General features: G+C 56.0%; 2 protein-coding genes across 4 annotated transcripts in view; both read left to right on the plus strand.

Annotated features, from left to right (window-relative positions):
* Window positions 1-81: 81 nt before the first annotated feature.
* On the plus strand, window positions 82-9,471 carry DERL2 (derlin 2). Its single transcript, XM_034646679.1, has 5 exons — window positions 82-1,920; window positions 3,032-3,125; window positions 4,002-4,197; window positions 4,668-4,758; window positions 8,964-9,471. Exons 1-5 carry the CDS (start codon window positions 1,910-1,912, stop codon window positions 9,067-9,069), a joined length of 498 nt encoding a protein of 165 aa, XP_034502570.1. The 5' UTR covers window positions 82-1,909; the 3' UTR covers window positions 9,070-9,471.
* Window positions 9,472-14,165: 4,694 nt separating this feature from the next.
* The window catches only part of DHX33 (DEAH-box helicase 33), a 13,801-nt gene continuing 2,532 nt past the window's right edge, over window positions 14,166-25,434 (plus strand). The window contains exons 1-11 of one of the 3 annotated variants that reach the window (XM_034646676.1): window positions 14,166-14,768; window positions 16,837-16,997; window positions 17,591-17,818; window positions 17,993-18,163; window positions 19,106-19,291; window positions 19,882-19,993; window positions 21,044-21,203; window positions 21,288-21,376; window positions 21,920-22,047; window positions 22,381-22,584; window positions 24,652-24,738. In XM_034646676.1, coding sequence (XP_034502567.1) covers window positions 14,516-14,768; window positions 16,837-16,997; window positions 17,591-17,818; window positions 17,993-18,163; window positions 19,106-19,291; window positions 19,882-19,993; window positions 21,044-21,203; window positions 21,288-21,376; window positions 21,920-22,047; window positions 22,381-22,584; window positions 24,652-24,738 — 1,779 coding nt within the window. In that variant the 5' untranslated portion in view covers window positions 14,166-14,515. Of the gene's footprint in view, window positions 14,769-14,896; window positions 15,072-16,836; window positions 17,045-17,590; window positions 17,819-17,992; window positions 18,164-19,105; window positions 19,292-19,881; window positions 19,994-21,043; window positions 21,204-21,287; window positions 21,377-21,919; window positions 22,048-22,380; window positions 22,585-24,593; window positions 24,739-25,434 lie in introns of those variants that run through there. The other 2 variants (XM_034646677.1, XM_034646678.1) reach the window with 2 other exon arrangements.

Genomic DNA, 25,434 nt, shown 5'->3' on the forward strand with positions numbered 1-25,434 from the left:
TTTTATTTGTTTATTTGACAGAGATAGAGACAGCCAGCGAGAGAGGGAACACAAGCAGGGGGAGTGGGAGAGGAAGAAGCAGGCTCATAGCAGAGGAGCCTGACGTGGGGCTCGATCCCAGAACGCCGGGATCACGCCCTGAGCTGAAGGCAGACGCTTAACCGCTGTGCCACCCAGGCGCCCCTGATGTGTCCAGTTTCTGTATGTAAAAATTACTGGCTCAAGGTTAATATTGTAGTTTGAGAGGAGACTGACCAGCCCAGGGAGAGCCTCAGAGGATGCCCTATGTTGTCCACTCACCACCTTGGTGTCATCACCGCAGTCCAGTTCAGAAACTCAACTCTGTTAGTGCTTCTGGATGCATCTGTCTTCCAGGCATCAGATGCTATTAACAAAAGTCCAAAAGACCGTCTCCTTAAACAACATGCGAGTTTATTAGATTCTAGGAGGAGCTAGTCCTTCCCAGTAGTTAGAATGCTAAAAGAGAGACGTGTTTTCCTGCTCCAGGATGATCAGATAGCCTGCAGGTGGAGTGGGAGAAGGACCCAAGAGTCAGTAATTTTCCTCTACGCTTGCTGTTCCCTGGTCTCCAATGTGTGTCATTCACTGTACACCCACAGAGCTCCAGCTTTTGGGTAGCTTCTCTTATTCACCCTCCTCTGTGTCCCCAGGGCATTTGTAAATCCTTCCTTTAGAGCGTCTCACTTTGTACTTGAATTTACTTCCATGCTTGTCTCCTGGCTAAGTTGGGGACTCTAAAATCCTGGAGGCAGTTAGTATGTAGAACTGAACTGTTTCACCTTTGTTTCCAATTCTGAAGAACTGAATGATGCACGAGGCAGTCCTGTGGACTCTGTCACTGCCTTTGTCCTTCCCCACTCTCCTGGCCTTGCAGCTCCATCCAAGCATTGCTTCCTGTTAATGTGCTCGGCTTGATTTTGCCTGGGGTTAAACTCTTGATGACACCATGTGTCCGCATTTGGAGCCAGGAGTTCCAGGCCTGGATTCAGAGTCTCCCGTACAAGTTTCCCTGGGCAGGCCATTTTTAAGCTCTCCAAGTGTCCCCATTTCTTCCTTGTGACATGGGGATGGGAGCACCAGCCTGTGATTGACCGGGTTAAGATCACACGAGATTATAGGCCGTGCTAAAACATTTTTTAAAATGTGAGGCTCTCTCCCGTTGTGAGTGGTTGTTTTTATTGTGGGTGTGGATGGGTTGGGTAGGGAAGGTGTATCAGGGTTTCCAGCATGAAAACAAGTGTGCTTGTATCTGCCGCTTAGACTAATCACTAGAGCGTGAGATCTTTACTCGCAGGGAGTTGGCAACAGCCAACTCAGACCAGAACTGGAGTGTTTGCTTTAGGGTTACTCTTTCGTCTGGATGTTTCTTATGGACTGTAGAAACATTGCTTGCAACTTATGTGAAGTTTCTGAAGTTTCTCTCTGGCCTCTCAAGACTGTTCATTAGATTCTGAAAGTAGACGCACAAAAGCACTGGTTTCTGTTCTGTGAATTAACGTAGTCTTTCCATCCAACTTTTCCCTTACTTTGCCTAATCATACAGTATGGGGTTTTTTTTTTTTTTTTTAAAGACAACAATTTCAACTTTTCTGTCCTATAATCCTTGCAGATTTCGGGGGCCGAGTGATATCTTTCAGACTTCCAACTGGAAACAGCAGAGAAATCCAGTGTCAGATCGCATGTGCCCCACTTTCTGGTTCAGATCATGTCACGTATTGGTGGACTCTCAGCCATCGCAAGCCCAGGATGTGTCTGTTGTCTTAACGTAGAAATGTTCCCTGGTATATTTTACTTAATTTGTGTTCTCTCCATTTTCTTTTAACAGATATGGAGGCTAATCACCAATTTCTTATTTTTTGGTCCAGTGGGATTCAATTTTTTATTTAACATGATTTTTCTGTATCCTTTATTAAGTGGGGGTTAGCATACACACTTGAGGTTTGCTCAGGGGGTACAATAGAGGTTAGAGCTGTTAATGTTGCTGTTGTGTCACTATCGTAACTGACTTCTGGGTGCTGGCTCTGTCGTACAGACTAGCTGGTCAGAGAGGCGTATTTTGAGGGTGTTTGCTGGCCCTGTTTGTTCTAATGGGAGGTATTCACCTGAAGAGTGATTACACTTCTGCCCGTAAATCCCTTACAAATCAGATCAAGGGAGAGAAGTGGATTCATGGACGCATATTTACAACATAAGCGTCAGCACTTGCCCGAGTATGGGGAGAAGTCCCGGAGTGTTGGCACGGGTCTGGGAGTGGCTTCCTGGGGACTGGAGCACGTGAGATCTCGCTGGATCTTGGCTTTGGGGTCTGCCGGCTGGAAAGATAGTGCTGTATGTCTGCTCGGCGGGCCACGTGGTCGCTCTTGAGGGGAAGAGGGATGCTCTGGTCAGGTGGTAATTGGGGCCCCTGAACAGGGCATTCCTCCCCCTCCCGACCCTCTGGGTTTGAGAGCCAAGTTACCGCTCAGCTTGTGGTCTTGTTGGGGTGACAGGATCCCTGCCCTGGGATGGATTCCTGTGTAGCCTGGGTGATACACCATCCCGGTAAGTTTCTAATAACGAAAGATTGTCCTCATCATTCATCGTTACTGACTGAGGTATAGAAATGCCGAGTCTGCCTGGCCTGCAAACGTAGATGGTCACGCAGGCTTCTCGCAGGGCGTTTCTTCCGAGTTGGGTTGTGAAAAAGCAAGGGTGGCTCAGGTCGTGGTGGGGCTGAGCTTAGGAAAGACAACCCTGCTTTGGAAGGGATTTGTGAGTCCCCGCAAGCACGTGTGTGCAGCCTCGGGCTTCGCTCCCCAGTCAGGAACAGTGACAGGCGGAGCTGGTCTTCACCGCGCCTGAAACGCCGGGTCAAAGGGAAGTCACCACACTGCCCCTCGGGGACACGCTCACGGATGCGAAGCCTTGGCCTCGTACAGCTAACGCGGAGCCCGAGTGTACTGCAGCCGTACGTTGAACTTGACTTTCTTCCCACTTGTGTGCGTAACATTTTCTTAACTTGGAACGTAAGATATCGCTACTGTCGAATGCTAGAAGAAGGCTCTTTCCGAGGCCGGACAGCAGACTTTGTATTTATGTTCCTTTTTGGTGGATTCTTAATGACCGTATCCTTCAACAAGCAGAACAAATATGGGGAAACGCTCGAGAACACCCTCTGTCTCGCTAAAGCCCTCCGCCTGTCTTCCACAGTCCGCCAGGTCCGCTCAGCACACAGACGGAGCGGCCCTCCAGCCCGCAGCTGCAGGCACGGCGGTGATGTCACAGCGTACTCTGTGACCGCGCCTGAGCCTCGGTGGGCGAGCCAGAGGGGCTTTTAGCCCAGGTGGGTTACTGTTTTTTTAGAGAGTGTGTACGTTTTTTTAGAGAGAGTTTGTTGCAGGGGGGGAGAGAGAATATTAAGCAGGCTCCACGCCCAGCACGGACCCCAGCACAGGGCTCGATCTCATGACCCTGAGCCACAACCAAGAGTCGGACGCCTAATGGACTGAGCCCCCAGGCGCCCCTCGATGTGTGTACTTCTAAAGTTGGTAAGACATTTATTTGGCCACTATCAAAACTGATAAATTATTATTATTTTTTAAATTACTGTCATGGGTATAACCGACTTGAACGTAGTCCTGTCTGACGAGATGGTTTGGCTCTGACTGGCTTTACTCACCTCTTAAAGGTGCTAATGGAGAGTGAAATTTAATGAAATTACTGACCAAGGAGTTAATATATTTTCCAAATAGTCAAGAACTTCATGGAAACAGAATATTCATGGGAAGTAGCTACAGTCCAAATGTTTTGGCCTATGCAGATTTTGCCTGGTTGCTCTGGGTGATTACTTTCAGGCTTTTTTTTTTTCCTCTAAAGATTAACGACTGTGGGACTTCCCGACCTCAGACCTCTGTTAGGACCCAGCCCTTCCTTCTCCTCTCTCGCTCAGCCTTCCCTGTTGCTCTTGTGACGGTAATGTTTTCCTTAATGCCGTCCGCCAGCTTTTCGGTTTGTTTGTGAGCTTAGTTTTCCTGGGCCAGGCCTTCACGATAATGCTCGTGTACGTGTGGAGCCGGAGGAACCCGTACGTCCGCATGAACTTCTTCGGCCTTCTCAACTTCCAGGCCCCCTTTCTGCCCTGGGTGCTCATGGGCTTTTCCCTGTTGCTGGGGAACTCGATCATTGTGGACCTCTTGGGTAAGAGTCTTCATGGCCACTTTTTCTATTATTTTACGCGTGAACTTACTTTGCCTCTGTTTTCCATGTCTGGTGCTCACATACGGCCATCTCCGGATTATTTGGTGGTTATAGGCTCAAGGACTACGATATTTTTCAATTTTTAGTAATTGTATTGACATTTCTTCCTAAATGTATGGAATTTATGTTGGCAGATCCAACTGCAGCCAAAGTTGTTTGTTTTATTTTTTTAAGATTTTATTTATTTATTCGACAGAGAGACAGCCAGCGAGAGAGGGAACACGAGCAGGGGGAGTGGGAGAGGAAGAAGCAGGCTCATAGCGGAGGAGCCCGACGTGGGGCTCGATCCCATAACGCTGGGATCACTCCCTGAGCCGAAAGCAGACGCTTAACAACTGCGCTATCCAGGCGCCCCCCTGCAGTCAGAATTTTCATCCTCTCCCTTGTTCTTTGTTTCTGGGCAACTCTAGGCATCGCAGTTGGACACATATATTTTTTCTTGGAAGACGTATTTCCCAATCAGCCTGGTGGAATCAGAATTCTGAAAACACCGTCTATTTTGTGAGTATTCGACAGCTGGTTGCCTGTTTCCTGTAGCTAACCCGGGGCAGGGCTCGTGGTCTGGGCTCTCGCTGGTTCTCGCGGGGCTCCCGTAGCTCCTGGCGCTCGTCGTTCGGGTCCGTCAGTATTTGCAAATTGAGCTGGGGGCTGAAATGGAGGAGCGTTCGGATTGGGTCGGAGCAGATGGTGCCAGGGTTGTGCCGGAGCGAGCTCCAGGAGCTCGGGGGGTTCTGAGGGTGACAGGGCAGGCAGCCTGCTGACCACCAGCCCTTCCTGTCCCGGGGCGGAGCCTGCTGGGTTCCAGGAGAGCTGCCTGAGGTTACAGAGACCAGGCGGCAAAATGGGCAAAACTGACCACTAGGAACTTTCTAGTGGTGGGATTTCTGGCCTTCCAGAAAATAGGAGGAGGAGAGCTGAGCCCCAAGGCGGACTGGGAACCAAGTGTGGGCTGATGCGCCCACGGGCTGTGTGACGTTAGGAAAGTCCGTGTCCATCTTGCCCCTGGGTTTCCCGAGAGTGGAGCTTTGACTTACAGGACCTGCTTCTACTCCAGAAGTTTCCATGAGACCTGCATTTAGAAGGGTCCACTTGAAGAGTAGATGTGCGTTTTTATTATAAAACGTTGGTTGTCGAGTAGTTAAGCAAAGCAAAGAGCAGAATCCTCCGTAATCCTCCCACGTAGCAGGAACCCTGGCTGGCATTGTTGACGTTTTGCTATATATTCTTCCATCTTTTACTGTGCGTGCGCTGAATTTTTAAAAATGCTCTTTCACAGCCTCCTTTTCAATGTAATATGTTGTGATCACTTTTCCATCATAAACGTGCTACGGACCTGCACCAGCCACGCAGCAGGAAACCAGGAAACCAGTATCCTCCCCTGCCGATTGCCGCCGGTGCCGGCTTTCCCCCCGGTGCGTGGCTGGCACACATCCGGCATGGTTTGCAGAGGATCCATTCCCGCAAGTGGGGTTGCCGTGTTACTGGCAAGCCACTGTCGGAATGGACGCTCAGGGTGATATTTCTGTGGGCCACATAGAGCGTCCCTTTCCCCGCAGCCTCTTCCGACGGGGGAGGGACCATTTACTCTTTCCTGCGGTGATAGCTGTGAGATGCTGTCTTGTGTTTATGCTTACTTTATTATTTTTTTGGAAACGGTTTCAGACTTAACCTAAAATTACAAACTGTTCAACACGCTTTTTCTTCCTTAGGCATCTGAAGGTAAACCTATTGATGAAATGCCCCCGGCCCCCCCTTTAATGTGTATTTTCCTTGAAGAAGGACATTCCCGCACTGTCACAATCACGAGAAACATGAGTGCTCAGACCCAGGCCACTCCTGGCCGTTGTTCCAGTAAACACTCTTGCAGGAAGAGCCCAGCTCAGGCCCGGTGCCACGTGGACTTGTCACGCCTCTTCCGTCTTGCCGGGTTCCAACAGCTCCTGAGTCTTTCCTTGACTTCAGGACACTGACATTTTTGTGGATCCTTGGCCCATTCTGTAGGAAGTCCCGCCATCTGGGTTTGTCCAGCCTTCCTCACGTGTTGGTAGGAATGTCAGAGAAGTGACCCCGTGTCCTTCTCCCCGAAGCCGTGAGCACCGGATTCTGGATTCCAGAGTGCGGATCTGTCACAGTGGCGGTAATCACTCCGATGGCTCAGTTAAGGTCCATCATAAAGGTCCTTCTGTTCCCTTTGTGATTGTTCTGGGGAAGGCACCTTGAGGTGGTCAGCAGCCCTCTCCCCGGTCGTTGGGTCAGTGGCATTTCTGCTCCTTTACACCTGCAGGGGTGAGGGCCTCCTGTTTCATTTGTGCATTGTGGTCCCTCGTTATCATTGTCTCTTTGTGGTTCATATTGCCCCAGATTTGGCCAATGGGAACCCCTTCAAGCTGGCTTCTAATTACTTTTCAACATGTCCCCATCTTTTTTCTCTTTTTTGTCAAGTGATTTAGTATTTTCTGGCCGGACAAGACCTCCCAGGCCCATCCTCTGCTCTCCCTGATGCAGTCTTAGAATCCGCTATTTCTGCAAGAGTCCTAGTTTCTTTCTAGTGGGGGGTGGGGGGAGGTGGGAGCCACGATGTGGGTGCTGGACATGCTTACTACTCCTTTTGGAGTTCCGGGGCCTGACCGAGAACGGAGCAAGGGAATGTCTGCATTTGCACACCTGTATGTTTTTTAAAAACACGGGGTTACTGATGTTCCCAGCTCTAGGACAACTCCCTATGATTCCTTCTAGGTTTATTTTTTTTCTTTCTGTATTTTTCTTCTAATATTTTCTTATAAAAATTTCCAAACTCACAGAAAAGTGGAAAAAATTATACAGTGATGCCATTTACCCACCACATAGATTCTCTGGTTAATATTTTACTGTTCTTGCCTTTTATACATCTGTCCATTCCTCCGTCTCAGTATCGTTAATTCTCTGAGTACCTTTATTGTATATATCACTGACTAGAGTTTTTTATGTCTGTACAACACAATACACAGTTTGAGTGTGTCAACTAACGGGTTTCATAAATGCACAAACCTGTATGGCCCAGACTCCTATCAGGAGAGTAGTACCATTACCCAGAAGGTTCCCTCATGTGGCTCCTCGTTGATCCTGCCCCGTCCCCCGGGATGCTGCTTGTGTTGCTCCCGAGATGAGCTGACGAGTGCTCCCGTTGGCTGACAGCGCTCCACCAGATGGATATGGCACCTCCTTACTCTCACGGACACCGAGGGACCTGACCCTGTGGTCATGACCCTCTTTCCTATTTAGCGCCCCTACTGGGTAACCAGTCTCATCACGGTGCCGCCCACCCCCCACGGGGCCTTTTCCTCCTGCTCTGCCCGCGCGTCCTGTGCCGGGCGGCCCTGTTCCGGGGGGTGCCCGCCTGAGCCTTCTCAGCCTTCGCCACCCCGCACCAGGCCTGTGCACGCGTGCGTCCCTCCGACCCCCACCGTGTTCGGGGCCACCGTGGCCCCGCGTCCTGCTCCCACGGCGCCGTGACTCAGGCCTGTGTGTGTTTGGGAAGCAGTGGCAGGCTCGCTGTGCAGCGTGCTTTCTGTCCATGAGGACAGGAGCGCACGTGTTTGTGTTCTCGGCCTGTGGGGCTTCCGTCCTGCGCTGCCTGTTCAGCCCTGTCGTTTCTGCTGCTGTGTGTTCGCTTTTATTGTTTGTAACAATTCAGGGGGTTCATATTGAAGTGTAGATGCTTTCTCTGGCCCTACTATTAAATAAGAGTTTCCAGATACATTTCTAATTGTACCCACGGTGGGCAGGTGTCATTGGAAACAGCGCAAAGAGCGGATATTGTTTTAATGGTCAGTTCTCTAAGGAGAACTTGAATGACTGTCTAACAGGATTTTAAGTCTTCTGGACACTAACTGTCCTTTCCTACGATCTGCGTAATTTTCATGGAATGACTTGTGAGTTTTCTTAACTTCAGCTGTGATAAAATCCACATAACATGAAATGTGTCATGTTACGCATCTCAAATGTGCAGTTCCCGTAGCGTTAGTCCCCTCACATGGCGCTTCTGTGACCACTGTCCATCCTTACAACTTGATCCTGCAGAAGTGAGACTCTGCCATCACGAGCACACGCCGTGCCCCGCCCCCGCCCTCAGCGGTGACGGCGCTGCTCTCCGTCTTGAATTTGGCCACCTTCGGGTGCTCACACACGTGGAATCATGGCTGTTTCACTGACCCCGGTGTCCTCAGGGCTCATCACGAGGTAGATAGTGTCAGAACCTCCCTCTTTTTTAAGACTGAACACTGTCCCATTGTGTGGACGGACCATTTTCTTCACCCATCCATCTGCCAGTGGGTACGGGGCGGTACCTTGGTGGGGGGGGGGAGATGTTCATGATAAATGTGCTGAATATCAGGTTACAACACAAATAGTGCGATCTAACTTTTGTGAAATTACACATAGAAAAGTTCTGGAAGAACGATGACAACACGCACAGTGATTCTCTCTGGAGATTCAGGATGCTTATATATGGTTTCTGTTTTCTCTACAACTAACATGTATTGCGTTTGTAGTTAAAAAAAAAAAATTCGAGAAGTAAAGAATTAACGCAAACGTGGAATGATCAGCACACTTTCACAGCGATGACGGTTTCGGGTAGGCGGGTATAATGTTTGTCCTTTCGTGGAGGCCCCGGGGCCCCTTTTCGAGGTGACCCTGGGACTAAGTGACCTCTGTTGCCTGTCTTTTAGGAAGGCTATTTTTGACACACCAGATGAAGATCCAAATTACAACCCACTACCTGAAGAGCGGCCGGGAGGCTTCGCCTGGGGTGAGGGCCAGCGCCTCGGCGGTTAAGGCAGCGGGTGCCAATCACGAGACCCAGCTGCGAAGGACTCGGTGACGCGCCCGTTGGGATTCTTTTATCCTTTGTGTTGCGAAAGTGTGGACACTTTGACGGCTTGGCAGGTTTTAACTCCAGAAGCACTTTATGGAATGGTACACTAATGGATCCAGAATTCACCCGGAGCAGCCGGCCAGCGGCTCCTCACCGCCCTGGTCCTGGCAGCGCGATCTCTCGGAGCCAGACCACCGGAGAAACAAATACCCTGCCGCCTCTGGCCAGTGCGCCCCCAAGCGCTCGGGCTCTGGGGTGTTGGGCAGAGCTTCCTCCTCCTCTTCCTTGAAAGACGAGGCCGTGGGGTAAATGGAAGTTTCGGAGAGGACACAATAAAACTGAGTTCCATCTCTCTCACTGAATGAACGCGTTCGTGTGTGATCTTTTAAGTGACGACGTGGGTTCTGGCTCTGCCGCGCAGGCCTGGGCTCCCAGCAGCTCCGGGCCCGCTTGAACCTGGCCCTCGCAGCTTTCGACGGGATTGCTTTCCACGAAGGAAGGACGTGGCCGCCGCGCCGTGGCTGTGCACACATCTTACTCATGCGGAACGCCGGCTTCAGTAGGAAGAAGATGGGCTGGTGTTGGCCCGATAGCTTGTTCTCCGTCTGGGTTTTGCGAAACTGCCAGTTGTCCGAGGAGTGGCAAACAGGGCGGGTAGGCTGGCTGTTGGCGCGGCAGGAGCTCAGCTAAGGAGGGCCGGCTGGGGGCTCACGGGGCGTCTTACCCACTCTACGTGCGTTTCTCCATTCAGAACTCTCCAGGGGAAGAGACGTCATGCCCACCCTTTTGGAAAACAACAGAGAGATCTGTGTTAGTCCTGGGGTGTTGACTTCGGAGCCACATGAGCCGGTACCAGGTAGGCGGGAGTCCGTGGGTCCCGGGCTGGTTCCACGTGGGTCATTTTGCTTAACGAAAAGCCCACAAGCTCCTCAGAGCCAAGCACCTGGTTTACCTTCGCCGTGGGTAGAAATTAGACGAGGTCCAGAGAAGGGGACACTTGATGCCTGTGATTCCATAAGGACCTGTCCAGAATATTAACTTCCTTGGGCCTCGGCAGGTTTGCACTCACAGGGTCCAAGTCATCGAGAGAACCCATGGGCACGAAGTGGAAGAGATGGTTGCAGACGGTTCTAGTAAACGGAACGGAGGCGTGGACCGTTTCCCCAGTAGTTGCAGCTTGGGCAGGTGGTAGCTCTCTTCCAGAGTGAGATTTCCCTCAGAGGGATGGACGTGGGGTTCAGAGTAAGTGGGGATCTTCAGGGGCTGCAGGGAATAGAACCCACGGCTCGTGCGTAAGTGATGGAAACAGACCGGTGGTGGACGTGCTGCTGGTCAGTAACTTGGAACATGGGTGTTGCAGCTTTATGGAACAGGAGTTGTTCATGGGATGGCTTTTTTTTTTTTTTTTTTTTTAAGATTTTATTTATTTGACAGAGACACAGCGAGAGAGGGAACACAAGCAGGGGGAGAGGGAGAAGCAGGCAGGGAGCTGAGCAGGGAGCCCGATGTGGGGCTCGATCCCAGGACCCTGGGATCATGACCGGAGTTGAAGGTAGACGTGTAATGACTGAGCCACCCAGGCACCCAGCTTTTTTTCTAAGTGATGGAAAAAAAAAAAACAAACTTGAAATGCCAATCTGAGAATGTACGATCCTTATGGGATTCTTAAATTTTGTCACGTCTTGTCTCTGTTCAAGAAAGCCTGAATTTAATTGGAAGAGTTTTTTGTTATTGTTTCGTTTTGCCTTTTTATTTTATTTATTTATTTTTATTAAGTTCAATTAGCCAACATATAGTACATCATTAGTTTTTGATGTAATAATTAGAAGGGTTTTTAAAATTATTTAGGGCCTAGAAATAGGTTTCTCTGGTTTTAAGTAGGGAATGTGTGTACATATTGATGATGGTAGAACAGGAAACCGATTTGGAATTTGTGGCCTAAGCGTGGTCAGTGGTGGGATCTCATTTCCATGGTGTTAACGGGATGAGAATTCCGTGGTCGGTGGCAGGATCTCATTTCTGTGAGGTTACGGGATGAGAATTCCGAGGATGCTGGTCCGTGCCCCTCGGCCATGTCCCGGGCAGTGGGGGCACCCATCACCGACCTCCCCACCCGTGGGGCGGGCCCCCTGCCGTGATTTCTTCACCCTGTGCCACCTGCCTGGGGCCCCTTCTGCCCCAGCTCCTCCTCTCCGTCCCGACTCTTCGGAACACGCTACTGTTCTGTCATGCAGTGAGACTTGATAGATGGCATTTTGTGCCCAGTTTCCTGACACACACCTGGATTCTGCCAGTAATACCGCAAGCACACCTGAGGGAGGCAGTTTGCTGCTGGAGAAATGCAGTGGACGTTCGCTAGAAAACAATGGACGCGCACGTGGCATCTCCCTGGGAGACAGATTTTCTGTACGTTTTGGTGTGTTTTCTTCTCTGGGTGTTTCCCTCTTCCATGTGTCCTTTCTTCTGCTCCTCCTGTGGGTCCCGCTGCCTTGCACACCTCGGGTGTGGTCTCTCCGCGCAGAGCGCCAAGCCCTGGGTCTTGGCGGCAAAGCCCCCACTCCGTCTGGGGCCCATGGAAACCAGGGGACACCGAGCTGTTGGGTGAGGGGCTCCCGGAACTGACACATCTCCCTGACTGCTGGGCTGGGACAGGTGAGTGCTGTCTGTGCTGCTGGTCGCGACACCGCAGGGTTCTCCGTGCTGCAGGACTGTCCCCGAAGCTATTTGCGTTATTTTATGAGTTTGCATTAAAGCTGTTGAACTTGACACCAGCAAGCCCCTTCTCTGCTCGGAAGTCCGCGGTGACTTCTTGGCCCCCAAATCCAATGCGCGCTGTGTGTCCCTAGCAGGGACCGCGGTCTCTTCTTAGACTGGCCCCGTTCCCTGGCGCCTCAAGAAGTCTGGACTCGGAGGCCCACTTCCCGGTCTGTCTTTGGATCCCAATAAAGCTTCAAGTCTGTACGACGCCTGCGCACACCAAATTACAAATTGTCTCGAACTGCTCCTGGCCGGTCCGCGAACGTGAGGCTCGTCTCCCACATGAGAGTGTGCGCCCTGGAAGGACGGGGTCCCGTCTCCGAATTCAGTTCGTATCCGCCACAGCGCCTGGCACACGGAGCTGAGTAAACCCTTTGTTTACCGACCAACAGACTGTTACCTGGGGTTTTTAATTACACAGGGGCTAACGTGTGCATACACCCCGGCACCCCGTGCCCGGGGCTCGGCTGCTCCGAAAGCGGGGTGGAGCCGAAGGGAGTGTGCGGTGCCCACGCCAGCCAGCTGGCAACACCGACCATGGGAAGAACAGACATCCAGAGAGTGTCCCGGAGCCGTTAAAAAGACACGTGTGTGACGAGTCACCTCTTGGAAGAAGAGCCCCAGCGTTCTTTGAATGGTTATCTTACGATGGCCAGCGTGTGGCGCCACTCAGCCACGGGAGACCGCCTTCGGAGGCCCCAAGGATTCCAGGCTTCAGCTCCTCGCTCCACTGGCCGAGACTGCAGCACGGCGGGGTCCCCGGGACCAAGGTGGTGGGTGAGTCACCGACCCATGTGGTTCATTTTGCCTGTGCCGTTTTAAAAATGGGAGCCGACATTTACTATGGACAGATTTCACGTGAAAATCTTCATTTGGGGCTTTTCTTGAAAAAGAAATGGGAAGACGTGGCAATGCCTGCCCGGCAGCTACTGCTTAGAGGTGACGGCTCGTGGCTGCTTCTAGAGCTGGGACACGCGCTCCTCTAAGAAAGTACTTCACGGTTCACCTTCGTCCCTGGACTCTCGCCATCGTTGGGCACACACGTGTCCTCCAGGAGCTTAGTCTGGAAAGCACCCGGGGAGAGAGGACAGCTGTCCGTCTGCTACAGATGCAAGGTCCGTGATCTGAGAGTAAACATTTAGTGCTGTGATGGGAATGTTTGAGCCCCCCCAAAACTCCTCTGTGGATGTGATGGTATTAGGAAGTGGGGCCTTCAGGAGGGGACCTCACAATGGGATGAACGCCTTATCAAACCGCGGCAGGCAGGTCCCTGGTCCCGCCTTGCTGGGAGGACACAGCAGCGGCAGCAGCCACAAGCCACACACGCAGCCACGCTCGCTGGGTGCTTCCTGGCCTCCCAAACTGTGAGCAGTGTGTGGCCCTCAGCCTGTGGTATTTTTTGTTACCACAGGCTGAACAGACTAGGTACTTCCCTTTCGGTTTTGGGTTGCCTTTTTTTTTTTCTTCCCTTTTTTTTTGTGTGTGTGGGTGAGTTGCCTTTCTAAGTTAGTATTTCAGGGTAGGAAGTGACATTTTGTCAATTAATTCTGAACACGTGCTATGAATTCAGCATGCACAATCTTAGCCACCCTTGATCGCGACACTGTCAGCAACTAGAGGAAAATCATCTCTTCCCCGGAGGAAAGGGGAAGAAGGATTTTTCTGGATTTATGCTACAGATAGGATGAGTTTCCCCAAGAGGGTGCCTGGGGTTCTGCACGAGGGTTGAGGCGTCCGATGACTTCTCTGGAACAGTTCCTGCCACTATGTCTGCCAGGAACCAGCTGCTGAGAGCGTTGGATGCAGGCAGGAGACAATTGGCTGGTGTCATCCTATCTTCCCTGCTGGAGTTTTCAAGCTTTTCATTGACGGGCCAGGCAGCCTCGCTGAAGAGTTCTGCCCGGGACGGGGGAGGAAGGAGCTAGGGAAAGAGCTGGGGAGGGAACAGGAGAGGCAGCTGGGGGAGAAGCTGAGAAGGGAACGGGGAGGGAGCTGGGAAGGAAGGGCGAACCACAGTCCCCGCCGGCCCCCGAACCCCTCCCCCTGCTGGCCAGGCCCGCGTGGACCCATTCCCGAGAGAACTCGGTTGTCAGCAGCCCACCGTACAAGGCCTTCCCCTGCGCTAACAGCGGGTGATCACCAGCACCCCATGGGGCGGCGGCATCCGTGGGACTTTCGGGAGCGTCGGATCTACCATATGGCGTACATAGAGGGCTCAGGAATGCACATTTTGCGCGTTCCGCATTGATTTCACGAAAGTAAGTGCTTCCCTTGCAGAGCGGGTATTACTGTGGGCGAGAAGGGGAAACGCGTATTTACTGGGAGGAAAGAGTGTTACCGGGACAGTAAAACGGTCAGAAACATCGTCAGTATCGGGGCTGGAGGTTGTGCGGAACTGTCCACCCGCCCCCTCATTATTGTAGCTCCGGGTCTTCCTCCCGGCGTACCTCTGGACCCCCTCTTCCGGCCCCCTCTCGCGCATAGCGTCACAGGCCCCCAGTGCATGCCGGGAGTCGTAGTCCTTTGCCGAGGCCGGCGGCGGCGGCCGTGAAGTCATCGGTGGGCGCCGCGTAGCGCGGCAGGAAAGGGGAGCACGCGCGTGCCATCGGCGGCTGGAGCCCAGGCCTCCCGTCGCGGCGCCCGCCCGACATGCCCGAGGAGGCGGGCTTCCCGCCGGCCAAGAGGTTCCGGCCGGGCTGCGGGCCTCCCGGGGGGCGCGTGGTGATGCTGCTGACCGCGGGCGGCGGCGGCGGAGGCCGGAGGCAGCAGTCGGCCCAGGCGCAGCCCGCGGCCAGCCCCTACCCCGAGGCGGTCGAGCGGCAGCGCCGGAGCCTGCCCATCTTCCCGGCGCGGGGACAGCTGCTGGCCCAGCTCCGGAACCTGGACAGCGCCGTCCTCATCGGTGAGTGGCGCGAGGGGTTCGGGGCAGAAGCCCCGCCGCGTCCCGGAGGCGCCCCCCAGCCCGCGGGCCGCCACCCACGTGCCCGGCGGAGGGGCGTGCCGGGACTTTGGGGCTCATGAGGGCGGGTCCGAGCCGATGCGGGAGGCGGGCCCCGGGGAGGGCAGTGCGCGCCCGGGGGCGAGCCTGCTGTGGGTGAGCCGCCCGGAGGGAAGAACCAGGCCGGTCTGATGCGAAGTCGCAGTTTCTGGAGCGCGAACTAGGAGGCGGGCTTGTGATTCGGGGGCGTTGATCTCCAGCGTTTACGTAAGAAGAGCTCCCGAGTGACCGAGGGGATGAGCCCTCAGAGGAGGGAGACCCAGGAGGGCGATAGTCAGAGGAGTCGAGTCGTAGGAAGAAGGGAGTGAACAGTTGCAGCCGTGAGGCCCCATACAGGAACCAAACACGTGCCCACTGGATTTGGGTGCGGGGTACTGCTTGTGGATCCCAGTGCGCGCCGGTTCAGCAGAGCTGTGGGGGGTAGGAGCGGATTTGTCACCGGGCTAAGGACTGAGTAGGAGTTGAGGAGAGGAAGGCAGTGAGAGCAGGCTTCTGCGGGAGGAAGGGAAGGGAGCTGAGGAATTTGCATTCACTGGTTGAGGGGAAGAGCTCAGTAGAGCTGGAGGCTGAAGGTGGAAAGCCGGCAGGACTAGAGCAGAGATTGGGGGGTGTGTGGAAGGGGGGGGCGCTTGGAAACAAGGGCTAGATGCAGAGCTGGCCTGGAATAGGAGGAAGGACATCCAGGAGGCTGGGGGCTGGCAAAGGAGGTGAGCATGGGTGTGGCTGGGGAGAAGTTTGTAGGGGAGGGAGAAGGAGAGCACATTTGAGGACTTCACTGCCATGGAATGGGTGCAGGAGCTGAGAATGGTAGCCCCTTGGGGAGGATGGGGACAGAGCCAGGCTGCAGAAGCGAGAACAGGATCAGTGGTAGTGCTGGTGTCTGGGTGCATTGGCCCCACTGCAGACTCATGTCTTCGTCTGCACAGATGGGCTGTTTGACTTTAGCAATGCCCCATAGTCTGGTGTGAGAGCAGAAAAGATGGACAGGGAGACATTGATCCACATTTGGGGTTTTGCCTGGTGGATTCATCAGGAGTGCAGCAGAATAATCCCATTCTTAGTCTGTGATTCTTGGGTGCATCGGGAAGGATGAGCAGAGCAGAAAATGCAAGAATCATGGGATTTAGGACTCGAAGGTCAGAGAAGCTTCCCAGAGGGGAATGACGCCCAGGTTTACTGAGTTCTCTGTTCTCCTTAGGGACAGTTAGAGGAACCCACGCGGGTGGGAAATAACATTGGGTGCTAAGTGTATGCAGGACGCTCCGGTTCATGGAAGAGACAGGTAGACCCTCCCTGCCTTTCAGGGGCTTGTGGGGTGGGTGCACGGTGTAAGGTGGCCGGTGCTGGAGGAGAGATGGACAGGGTACCAGGGACTCAATAGGAGGAGGCCACCAGCACAGCCCCAGGGAGAGAGATTGAGGTCTGACTCATCCTGTGTTTGCCTGGCAGACCTGGCGACAGCAGGCGAGTCCTAAAGTGTGGGCCAGGGTGGGGGCCTGAGAGAGAGGGCAGTCTCCGGGTGCGGAGTTTGTGGTGGGGTTTTGTCGTGGGGCGGTGTGTGAGTGTGCACGAGTACATCTCGTTTATTCTTCTGAAAAGTAACCATTTTATGTAATAGTTGTATTTCTTCCTGTGGCTTTCTATGCCAGTTGAACATTTATATTGTTTCCAGTTTTTTGCTGTCTGCAACAAAGTTCAATAACGTATCTCTGAAGCCACATTTTTATATGCATCTTTATTTTCTCAGAATCGGTTCCTGCCAGTGAAATTGTTCCTCCAGGGTTTAAACATTTTAAAGGTGTTCCTGATACAGTTCGGCCTTCTGAGACTCCATTCTCCAGCGGCACACACGAGTGCCCGTTTTCCTGGGGCTTTATCAACTTAGGGTGTTTGTTGTCTTTCATCTGTTCCTCCTGACTTTGGAGATATTTGTGTTAATTTGCATGTAAGTGAGACTTGCCTTCTTACTCAGGGGAAACGGGCTCTGGGAAGACGACGCAGCTGCCGCAGTACCTCTACGAAGGGGGGATCGGCCGCCAGGGCGTCATCGCCGTGACCCAGCCTCGCCGAGTGGCCGCCATCTCTCTGGCCGCTAGAGTCTCCGATGAGAAGAGAACTGAGCTCGGGAAGCTGGTACCTCACCTCCTTCTCTGCTAACAGCCCGCCCACCCGCCCACATGGCACGTTCCTGAGCCAGGCTCCCGGACGCAGGGGAGGGTCTCTTACCTGGGTCGCCCAGGCCTGTCTGAGTCTCTCACCTGTTCCTCAGACATCACGTCTGTGCCCTTTGCTTTGCATTCAGAGTCTGTCAGCAAGTCGGAGGAATTAGTGCTTTCCTCGCGATCCTTAGGCGTCCGTCACCTCAAATCTCTGTGTGTCTGAGAAATCGTAAGCACGTCTTTAGCGTAGGCGTGGGTACCGAGAGCGAGCCCCAGAACTGTGGCTCCGTCAGTTTCGTGGGTGTGTTTATGCCCTTCACTTTCACCATCCGGGACATCTTTTCTTGTCTGCACGTAGCTTCGCTTTGTTACTAAGGAGCTGGGGTGAGAGTCTAAGTTTAGATTCTTTGTAGCGAGCCTGCCTGCGGTTAAAGGGACGCGTCCGCTGCTGGTGCGCGCCCGAGGGAGCAGGGCCGGGCCGGCCTGGGCCCCGTTCCCCACGAGGGCGCACGTGCCCGCACAGCACCGCTCAGCCCGCTCCGACTGAACGAGCGGTTCCTCGCGCAGGTGGGCTACACGGTGCGCTTCGACGACGTGACCTCAGAGGACACCCGGATCAAGTTCCTGACGGACGGCATGCTCCTGCGAGAAGCGATTTCCGACTCGCTGCTGCGCAAGTACAGCTGCGTCGTCTTGGATGAGGCCCACGAACGGACTGTCCACACCGACGTGCTCTTCGGGGTGGTGAAGGCCGCCCAGAAGAGGAGAAAGGAGCTGGGGAAGCTGCCTCTCAAAGTAGGTGTGGCTCGCGCCTGGGGACAGGCCTGTGTTCCTTCCTGGGCCCGGCGACTCTGTCCACCCTGCTTCCGGCCGTGGGGGCACAGGCCTCACCGGCTGCCCGCGGGGCTGTGGGGGGAGCCCGACAGGCCCGGGGCGGCCTTGCCATCGCGCTCTTCGTCCCGCCCGCAGGTGATCGTGATGTCCGCGACGATGGACGTGGATCTGTTCTCGCGCTATTTCAACGGAGCTCCCGTCCTCTACCTGGAGGGTCGGCAGCATCCCATCCAGGTGTTCTTCACCAAAGAGCCGCAGCAGGATTACCTGCACGCCGCGCTCGTCTCCGTCTTCCAGATCCACCAGGTACGGGCTGGCCGCGAGTGCCCGCGCAGGCCGGGCTCACCTCGCCGTCGGGGGCGCGCTCGGCCTTGAGAAGAAACGCTGCCGGCCGAAGCGCCCTGTGAGCTGCGCCCTTGACACGAGTGGGCGCGCGCGGCTTCTGACTTTTTATGGCATCTTCTCTCTAAAATGAAAAATAATTCAGCTCTGAGCGGCATCCTGCCTCAGCTGAGCCAGGAGACTTATCACCTCAGAGCCGACTGCGTTGGGCGTAAGTCCCGGCAGGGCGCACGCGGTGCAGCCCAAGTAAGGTGTGGGGGCCGCCGCCACGTCTGCCCTCTGCTTCCGCGTCGTGAAAAGTCGGTATCCACCCAATAACAGGTAGCCGTTCAGAGTTTCTGGCTTCTTTAGACAAACTGAATTACAGAAACATTTCAAAATTTCTTCTCATTATTTTATTTATTTATTTTTTTTAAAGATTATTTATTTATTTTTTTGACAGAGATAGAGACAGCCAGCGAGAGAGGGAACACAAGCAGGGGGAGTGGGAGAGGAAGAAGCAGGCTCATAGTGGAGGAGCCTGATGTGGGGCTCGATCCCATAACGCCGGGATCACGCCCTGAGCCGAAGGCAGACGCTTAACCGCTGTGCCACCCAGGAGCCCCTCGATCCCTTTTCTCTGCTGCGTCTGTTGTCTGGGTTTTGTCGCCTCACTGCCACGTAGATGGAGGAACATGCTCGCTTCGGCAGCAGATATCCTAGATGTGGGAACTGGCTTTTAAACATAGCTGGCTAACTCAAGTGACAGCTCCGTGCGCTGTCGGGGAGGGCGCTCTCCCGGGGAGAGGCCCGTGTGCCTCTCCACAGTGAAGACAAGTGCGGGAAGCCTCCTCGTGACCGCTGCTCTGTTCTGTGCAGCCTGTGCTCTCGTCGGCACCTAGTGATCCCGTGCTCCCCCTTCTGCAGGAGGCCCCTGCTTCTCAGGACATCCTGGTGTTCCTCACGGGGCAGGAGGAGATTGAAGCCATGAGCAAGACCTGCCGAGACATCGCAAAGCACCTCCCGGACGGCTGCCCCTCCATGCTCATCCTTCCTCTTTACGCCTCCCTGCCCTACGCCCAGCAGCTCCGCGTCTTCCAGGGGGCCCCGAAGGTGAGCGCACGCCTGTCCTGTGCGGCCCCATCCCTGGGTGCCTGTGGGGCGGCATGCTCGGGAACCAGATGCACGACCCGCAGAGCTGTGGGACCAGAAGAGCCAGCCCCCAGCCGCGGCTCCCCGTCCTGCTGAGAACAGGGGAGTGGGGGAGACCGTGGGGGGTGGGGTGGGCCGAGGCGGTAGGTGAGTCCGACACACAGCAGCCGTGTGCGCTCGCCGTACAGTGTATTGCAGTGCTGGCCGGGCCGGGCACCGTGCGTGCACTGTGTGCGTGGCCTTGCGCTCCGGAGAACTGGCGGGGTAGGGGGCGGTCCCGTCTTGTAGACACAGAGGCCCCGAGAGGTGGAGTAAGGGTGCTCGGCGTGAGTGGCGGGGCCGGGGGTCCAGCCACACCTGCCTGTTCCCGTGCGTCTCATCCCCTCGAGCCCTGAAGACGGGAACCTCCCCCGTCAGTATTGGTCATTCCCGTTAGTAACTCGGTCTTTGTTTCTTGAGTGCGAGTGGACTGTGGAAGCTAACAGTGAGGACTGTGTGGTGAAACGTTGGAGTTGTGTGGGTCCTACGGCTTTCTGGTCTCTTCCTTCTAGGGCTGTCGCAAAGTGATCATTTCAACCAACATCGCAGAGACCTCCATAACCATCGCGGGAATAAAATACGTGGTTGACACAGGCATGGTTAAAGCAAAGAAGTATAATCCTGGTGAGAATCGAGCCCACGAACCCCTTTTCTCCCCACAGCGTCTCCGAGCGAGCACTTCCTGCTCGGACTCGCTGACCGTCCGGGGTGGCGCCGGCAGCACGGGTGACAGACTGAAAGCAGTCAGGTCCAGGAAGGAGGCCGGCCGCGGGAGCCAGGGGCCAGGCGGGGCGGGACGGGGGCCCAGGCTCCACGGGCTTGAGAACAGGGGCCGGGCTTGGCCTGAGACCCCCTCGGCAGCTGGGTGGGGGGGTTGAGCGGCCAGGGACCCGACACCATGTTGGGAGCTTCGTTAGAAGGGACATTTGAGCTCCAGGCGTCCCAGGAAGGAAACCTCCCAGGCCAGGGGGACACGCCCGCTGTTCCTGAGGGCGTGCGTTGGGAGCCTGCCGCACGCTCCGGTCCTCCCGTCTGCTTTCCGCCTGGCTTTGTGCAACGGAGGGTTAAAGCAGCGGAAACGTCTGATTACAGCACACCAGTAAGCGTCCGAGGGTGCGGACTTGGACGCGTGTCCTTTGGGGGTCGCGTGTGGAAGGACTCGTTCCCCCGTGCCTGGCACGGGGCACACCTTTATCCAGGGCCCTCGTCACGTTCATTCCTGGGAGTGACTCCATCCCACCGTCCCCCTCTTAGAGCAGAGCCGGGAAGGCAGGTGCGGGCACGGCCGGTGACGTCTCGTTTCCGAGGCATTGACTGGTGACCAGCTGCCCTGGTTTCCTGGAAATGGGGTTTGGGCACTGAAAAGCCCCGCGGCCTGGGAAACCCTCGGTCCTGGGCAGACTGGCATGGCTGTGGCCCTGTGGTCTCAGCTGGACCTGCGGCGGTGAGCACGTGGGCTTTCTGACGTTCCCACGACACGTCCCCGCTCTTTGGGTGCGGAGTGCTCTGCTTTGGTGCTTTCCCATGCGGCCTTGAGGTTCCTGGACTCACGTGCTGCAGGAAGACTCACTGGTGTTCTGAGGAATGCTGCTTTTTGTCCACGCTGTGGAACCCGTATGTTCCTGCGTGGGGCAAAGCGCTAACGCGGGCCGTTCTGCCCCCCCCGCCCTCCAGATAGCGGCCTGGAGGTACTCGCTGTACAGCGTGTGTCCAAGACCCAGGCGTGGCAGCGCACGGGCCGGGCCGGCAGGGAGGACAGTGGCGTCTGTTACCGGCTCTACACAGAGGACGAGTTCGAGAAGTTTGAGAAGATGACCGTGCCGGAGATCCAGAGGTGGGTGCCCCCGCGCCCCTGCCGCCGCGCGCCTGGGCTGGGGGTCTGGGGCAGGTGGGTCAGCCGCGCGTGTGCCCCTCACAGGTGTAACCTGGCGAGCGTGCTGCTGCAGCTCCTGGCTATGAGAGTCCCCGACGTGCTCACCTTTGACTTCATGTCCAAGCCCTCTCCAGGTAGGCAGAGTCTTGGGGGCTGGGCCATGGGGGGACGAGGACCCACAAACCGATGGGCTCTCCGAAAAGCGTCTGGGGGTCTCCTCCTCCTTTGTTTCATTTGGTGCGTAAGCTCGGCGGTCAGGGGCACGTGGGGATCTCGAGGGGAGAGTCTGTGCCCATAGCACCCCCCTGGCGGGAGCCGGGACTTCACATCGGGCCTCGGCGGATCGTTTCCTCTCAGAGTGCGTTTATTACGTCATTGGAAATGCCGCTTTATCCTTCAGCGGGTGATGCGTGGACATGGTTGGAAATTCCGAAAGTCTGAAGGGGAGGGCAGTGTTTCTCAGCGGGGCCTGGCAGGGCCTGACGCCCGCGGTCTGCAGCTGCTTCTGGAGATGCGGCTCCCTGGGCGCCAGGAGCGTGCCTGTGACGCAGCGGGGTCAGGGGCCGTTGCCGGAGACGGAACCAAAGTCGGTGTCACCGGGCTGTGACGCAGAGTCCTCGGCTCCCTGGAGCACAGATCCGGCTGCAGCTGCTTCCTCTTCTCCGCTGTCTCTGCAGATCACATTCGGGCCGCGGTCGCCCAGCTGGACCTCCTAGGTGCTCTCGAACACAAGGACGACCAGCTTTCTCTGACTCCGGTGGGAAGAAAGATGGCAGCTTTCCCTTTAGAGCCCAGATTTGCCAAAGTGAGTCACCCCCTCCCCCAGGGCCGCTTCTGTCCCGCGGCTGCTCCTGTGGTCGCCTGCGCCCCCGTAGCCCCGGCTTCACCTTCGCTGTTGCTCCCGAGTAGCTGGGCCCTGCTTTGTGTCTGATGCGAACTGGCGTGTGAGAGACTCAGAGCTGCACTGAGTCGGGAGCCCTCCCTGTGAGGGACGTGGGAGCTGCGGGAGGGCCGTCGGGTCCAGGGAGCAGGTGGTCGTGGCTGGAGAAGCACCTGGCGTCTGAGGCCGCAGGGGGGCGGCTGTGCTCAGAAGCCGGGGGACAGCTCAGTGCACAGAGTTTGTAATTTCGACTTGCAGACCATCCTCCTGTCCCCCAAGTTCCACTGCACCGAGGAGATCCTGACCATCGTCTCGCTGCTGTCGGTGGACAGCGTTCTGTACAACCCTTCCTCCCGGCGGGACGAGGTGCAGGCCGTCCGCAAGAAGTTCGTGTCCAGTGAGGGGGACCACATCACGCTGCTTAACATCTATCGGACCTTCAGGAGCCTAGGTGGAAATAAGGTCAGTCTCACTTCGGGCCTTCTCTCCCACGATGCAGGCCTTCCCCTCGGGCAGAGTGTCGCCGGCCGGCCACGCCTGCGCACAGGGCTCACCGGGGAGGACCACGGTGCCACCCTCCGCCCCGCCCATGTCCCACTCCTCCTCGCCACCCAAGGGCCCTAAGTGCGCCATGGCCCAGCTTCTTAGCTACAGAACGAGCTTTTCCCCACGTGCCCCTGCCGTTCTCCATAGTAGCGTTCGCTTGGCTGATGTTTCCGTTCCTCTCACCTGATGGGAACAGCATTCTAGGTCCCCGCTGTCTGAAGGCAGAGCAATCTGTGAAACCTCTCGTAAGACAGAGCGGCGTAAAGGGAAGAACCAGTTGTCATTAATTCACATGGAAGTGTTTTTCTGCATTCCCAGGCACAAAAAGTGGCTTGTGTTAGGCTTTTCTGATACCCTAGGCCTCGTGTTGCTAATAGATGCCCAAAACAAATGCAGCTGAAGCCCAGCAGCTCCTGCGGTGGCTTGATGCTGGAGCGCCCAGCACAGCGCCTGGGTCCATGCAGCTCTGGGGGTCCGTGCAGCTCCGGGGTCAGGGCAGCTCTGGGGGTCCGTGCAGCCCCGGGAGTCAGGGCAGCTCTGGGGGTCCGCGCACCTCTGGGGTCAGGGCAGCTCTGGGGGTCCGAGCAGCCCCGGGAGTCAGGGCAGCTCTGGGGGTCCGTGCAGCCCCGGGAGTCAGGATAGCTCTGGGGGNGGGGTCCGTGCAGCCCCGGGAGTCAGGGCAGCTCTGGGGGTCCGCGCACCTCTGGGGTCAGGGCAGCTCTGGGGGTCCGAGCAGCCCCGGGAGTCAGGGCAGCTCTGGGGGTCCGTGCAGCCCCGGGGTCAGGGCAGCTCTGGGGGTCCATGCACCTCCGGGGTCAGGGCAGCTCTGGGGGTCCGTGCAGCCCCGGGAGTCAGGGCAGCTCCGGGATCCGTGCAGCCCCGGGAGTCAGGGCAGCTCTGGGGGTCCATGCAGCCCCGGGAGTCAGGGCAGCTCCGGGGTCCGTGCAGCCCCGGGAGTCAGGGCAGCTCTGGGGGTCCGTGCAGCCCCGGGAGTCAGGGCAGCTCCGGGGTCTGTGCAGCCCCGGGAGTCAGGGCAGCTCCGGGGTCCGTGCAGCTCCGTGGTGGGGGCCGGGTGGGCTGCCTCTGTGGGGCTCACAGCAGAACAGTGTCTGAACGCTGCCTTTGCTTTTCCTCCTTTTCCATAAACGCGAAAATTCTACCGTGCTTCTTGTAGTTAGCGAGACGAGTACTAAGTTAGGTCTTCGCTGCACGTGAGACGGCGTGATGCACACTTTGAGAAATACGCCCCATTCTCTCATTGGTCCGTGGAATTGGCGCGCCTGGTGCGCAGGCTTCAAGTCTGTCTGCGTCGTGACGCAGTCTGTTCTCAAAAGAAAAAAAGCCACCACTCAGGTTTTGTGGTTTTAAACATTCTGTGTTATTTTTCTCAGATTATTTTGAAGGAAATAAAATGGTGTCCATCCAGCCCTGACCTGCGGGTTCTCGCCCTTCCCTCACGCATGATTGTTGCCCCGTTGTCCTGGCACGAGCACCGTGCTCTACGAGCGCGGTGTCTGTCCACCCCCAGCGGCAGGGAAGAGTTCCACTCCCCGTCCCAACCCTCCGCGGAAATGAGGCATTTTTGCCCAGTTGGTGGATACGAAACCTTGTCGTGTCTCCCTGAAGCTGTTCCGCTGTGCGCCATCAAGAGGCCAGCATCCCGTGACCGTTGGACGTTCGTAGCATCTGCGGGTCGTCTGTTCACATCCCTTGTCCTTTTTCCTGCCGAGTTGTTGGTTATTGTCACATCGACACGGGGTTGTTTTCGGAGTGTATTCTGGGTAGTGAATCCAGGCTGTGAGGGAGTCTCAGTCCGCGAAGTATTCCTCGCTGCCCCTCAGTTCGTGCTTTCTGATAGAAAGCCGTTCTCCTCTGTGTACGTTTGGCGCCTGTCGTCCTGTCTGAATTCAGCTGCGCTCTCCCAGGTCTGATCTCTTCTCTCTGTGGCTGTGACGGCGGGCTAGCTCTTCTTCTCCCGTTCAGGACTGGTGCCGAGACAACTTCGTCAACAGCAAGAACATGACGCTGGTGGCTGAAGTCCGAGCGCAGCTGAGGGACATCTGCTTGAAGGTACCTGTGGTCCTGGCATCTGGGAGGCCCCTGGGTCCTCATCTGAAGTCCTCACGTCCCCGCTGTCGGTTCCGTTCACGCTTCCCAGACGCCGAAACTAGAGCCTAAAGAACTTAGGCAGCTAGTCCCGAACCACAGCCAGTGGGTGTGGGGCCGGCAGCCTGGAAGGAGAGACCCGCAGTTAGTGAGCGGCAGGGCTTGGGGGCTCCCTGGAGGTGGTGACAGCTGAGACGAAGAGGGTCCCCCGCCAGCAGGGATCAGCAGATTGCAAAAGACAAAACCCTTGGAGGCATCTTAAAGGGAGAAGTGGGGATAGAGGGGTTTCTCTGAGAAGCTGTGGACAGGAAATGGTCGAGCCCCATAGGGACGGTGGAGTGGGGGCCTCTGGCCATTCCATGCACGCCCCTCCCACTCCCAGCTTTTGCTCTCTCCCGTGACTGCTTTCCCAGGCCTCTCCCCTCAGGGGAGCCGCAGACAGCGGTCAGGTTTCCTGAGCTCCCACTCCCAACGGCTGGAGGGGAGAAGGGGGGAGAAGCAGCCGGTGGGGTCAGGCCAGAGTCCACCAGCGGTCTGGTCGGCTGGTGCTCGGCTTCCCCGGGGCACAGGGAGGTTGACTCAGGCTGGAGCTGAGGGGCGGGATCTTCTGGAACCGGTGCTGGGGGGCGACTGCGGGGTTTGGACGGGGGGTGGAGTGGG

Source organism: Ailuropoda melanoleuca, chromosome 17 (genome assembly GCF_002007445.2).
Source record: "Ailuropoda melanoleuca isolate Jingjing chromosome 17, ASM200744v2, whole genome shotgun sequence".
Lineage (NCBI taxonomy): Eukaryota > Metazoa > Chordata > Mammalia > Carnivora > Ursidae > Ailuropoda > Ailuropoda melanoleuca.

What these genes read in the sequence shown, in the direction of transcription:
- DERL2 (XM_034646679.1), top strand. An exon ending in GATCATTGTGGACCTCTTGG is followed by an intron (nt 4,198 to 4,667) that starts GTAAGAGTCTTC and finishes GGGCAACTCTAG; the next exon opens with GCATCGCAGTTGGACACATA. An exon ending in CTGAAAACACCGTCTATTTT is followed by an intron (nt 4,759 to 8,963) that starts GTGAGTATTCGA and finishes CCTGTCTTTTAG; the next exon opens with GAAGGCTATTTTTGACACAC.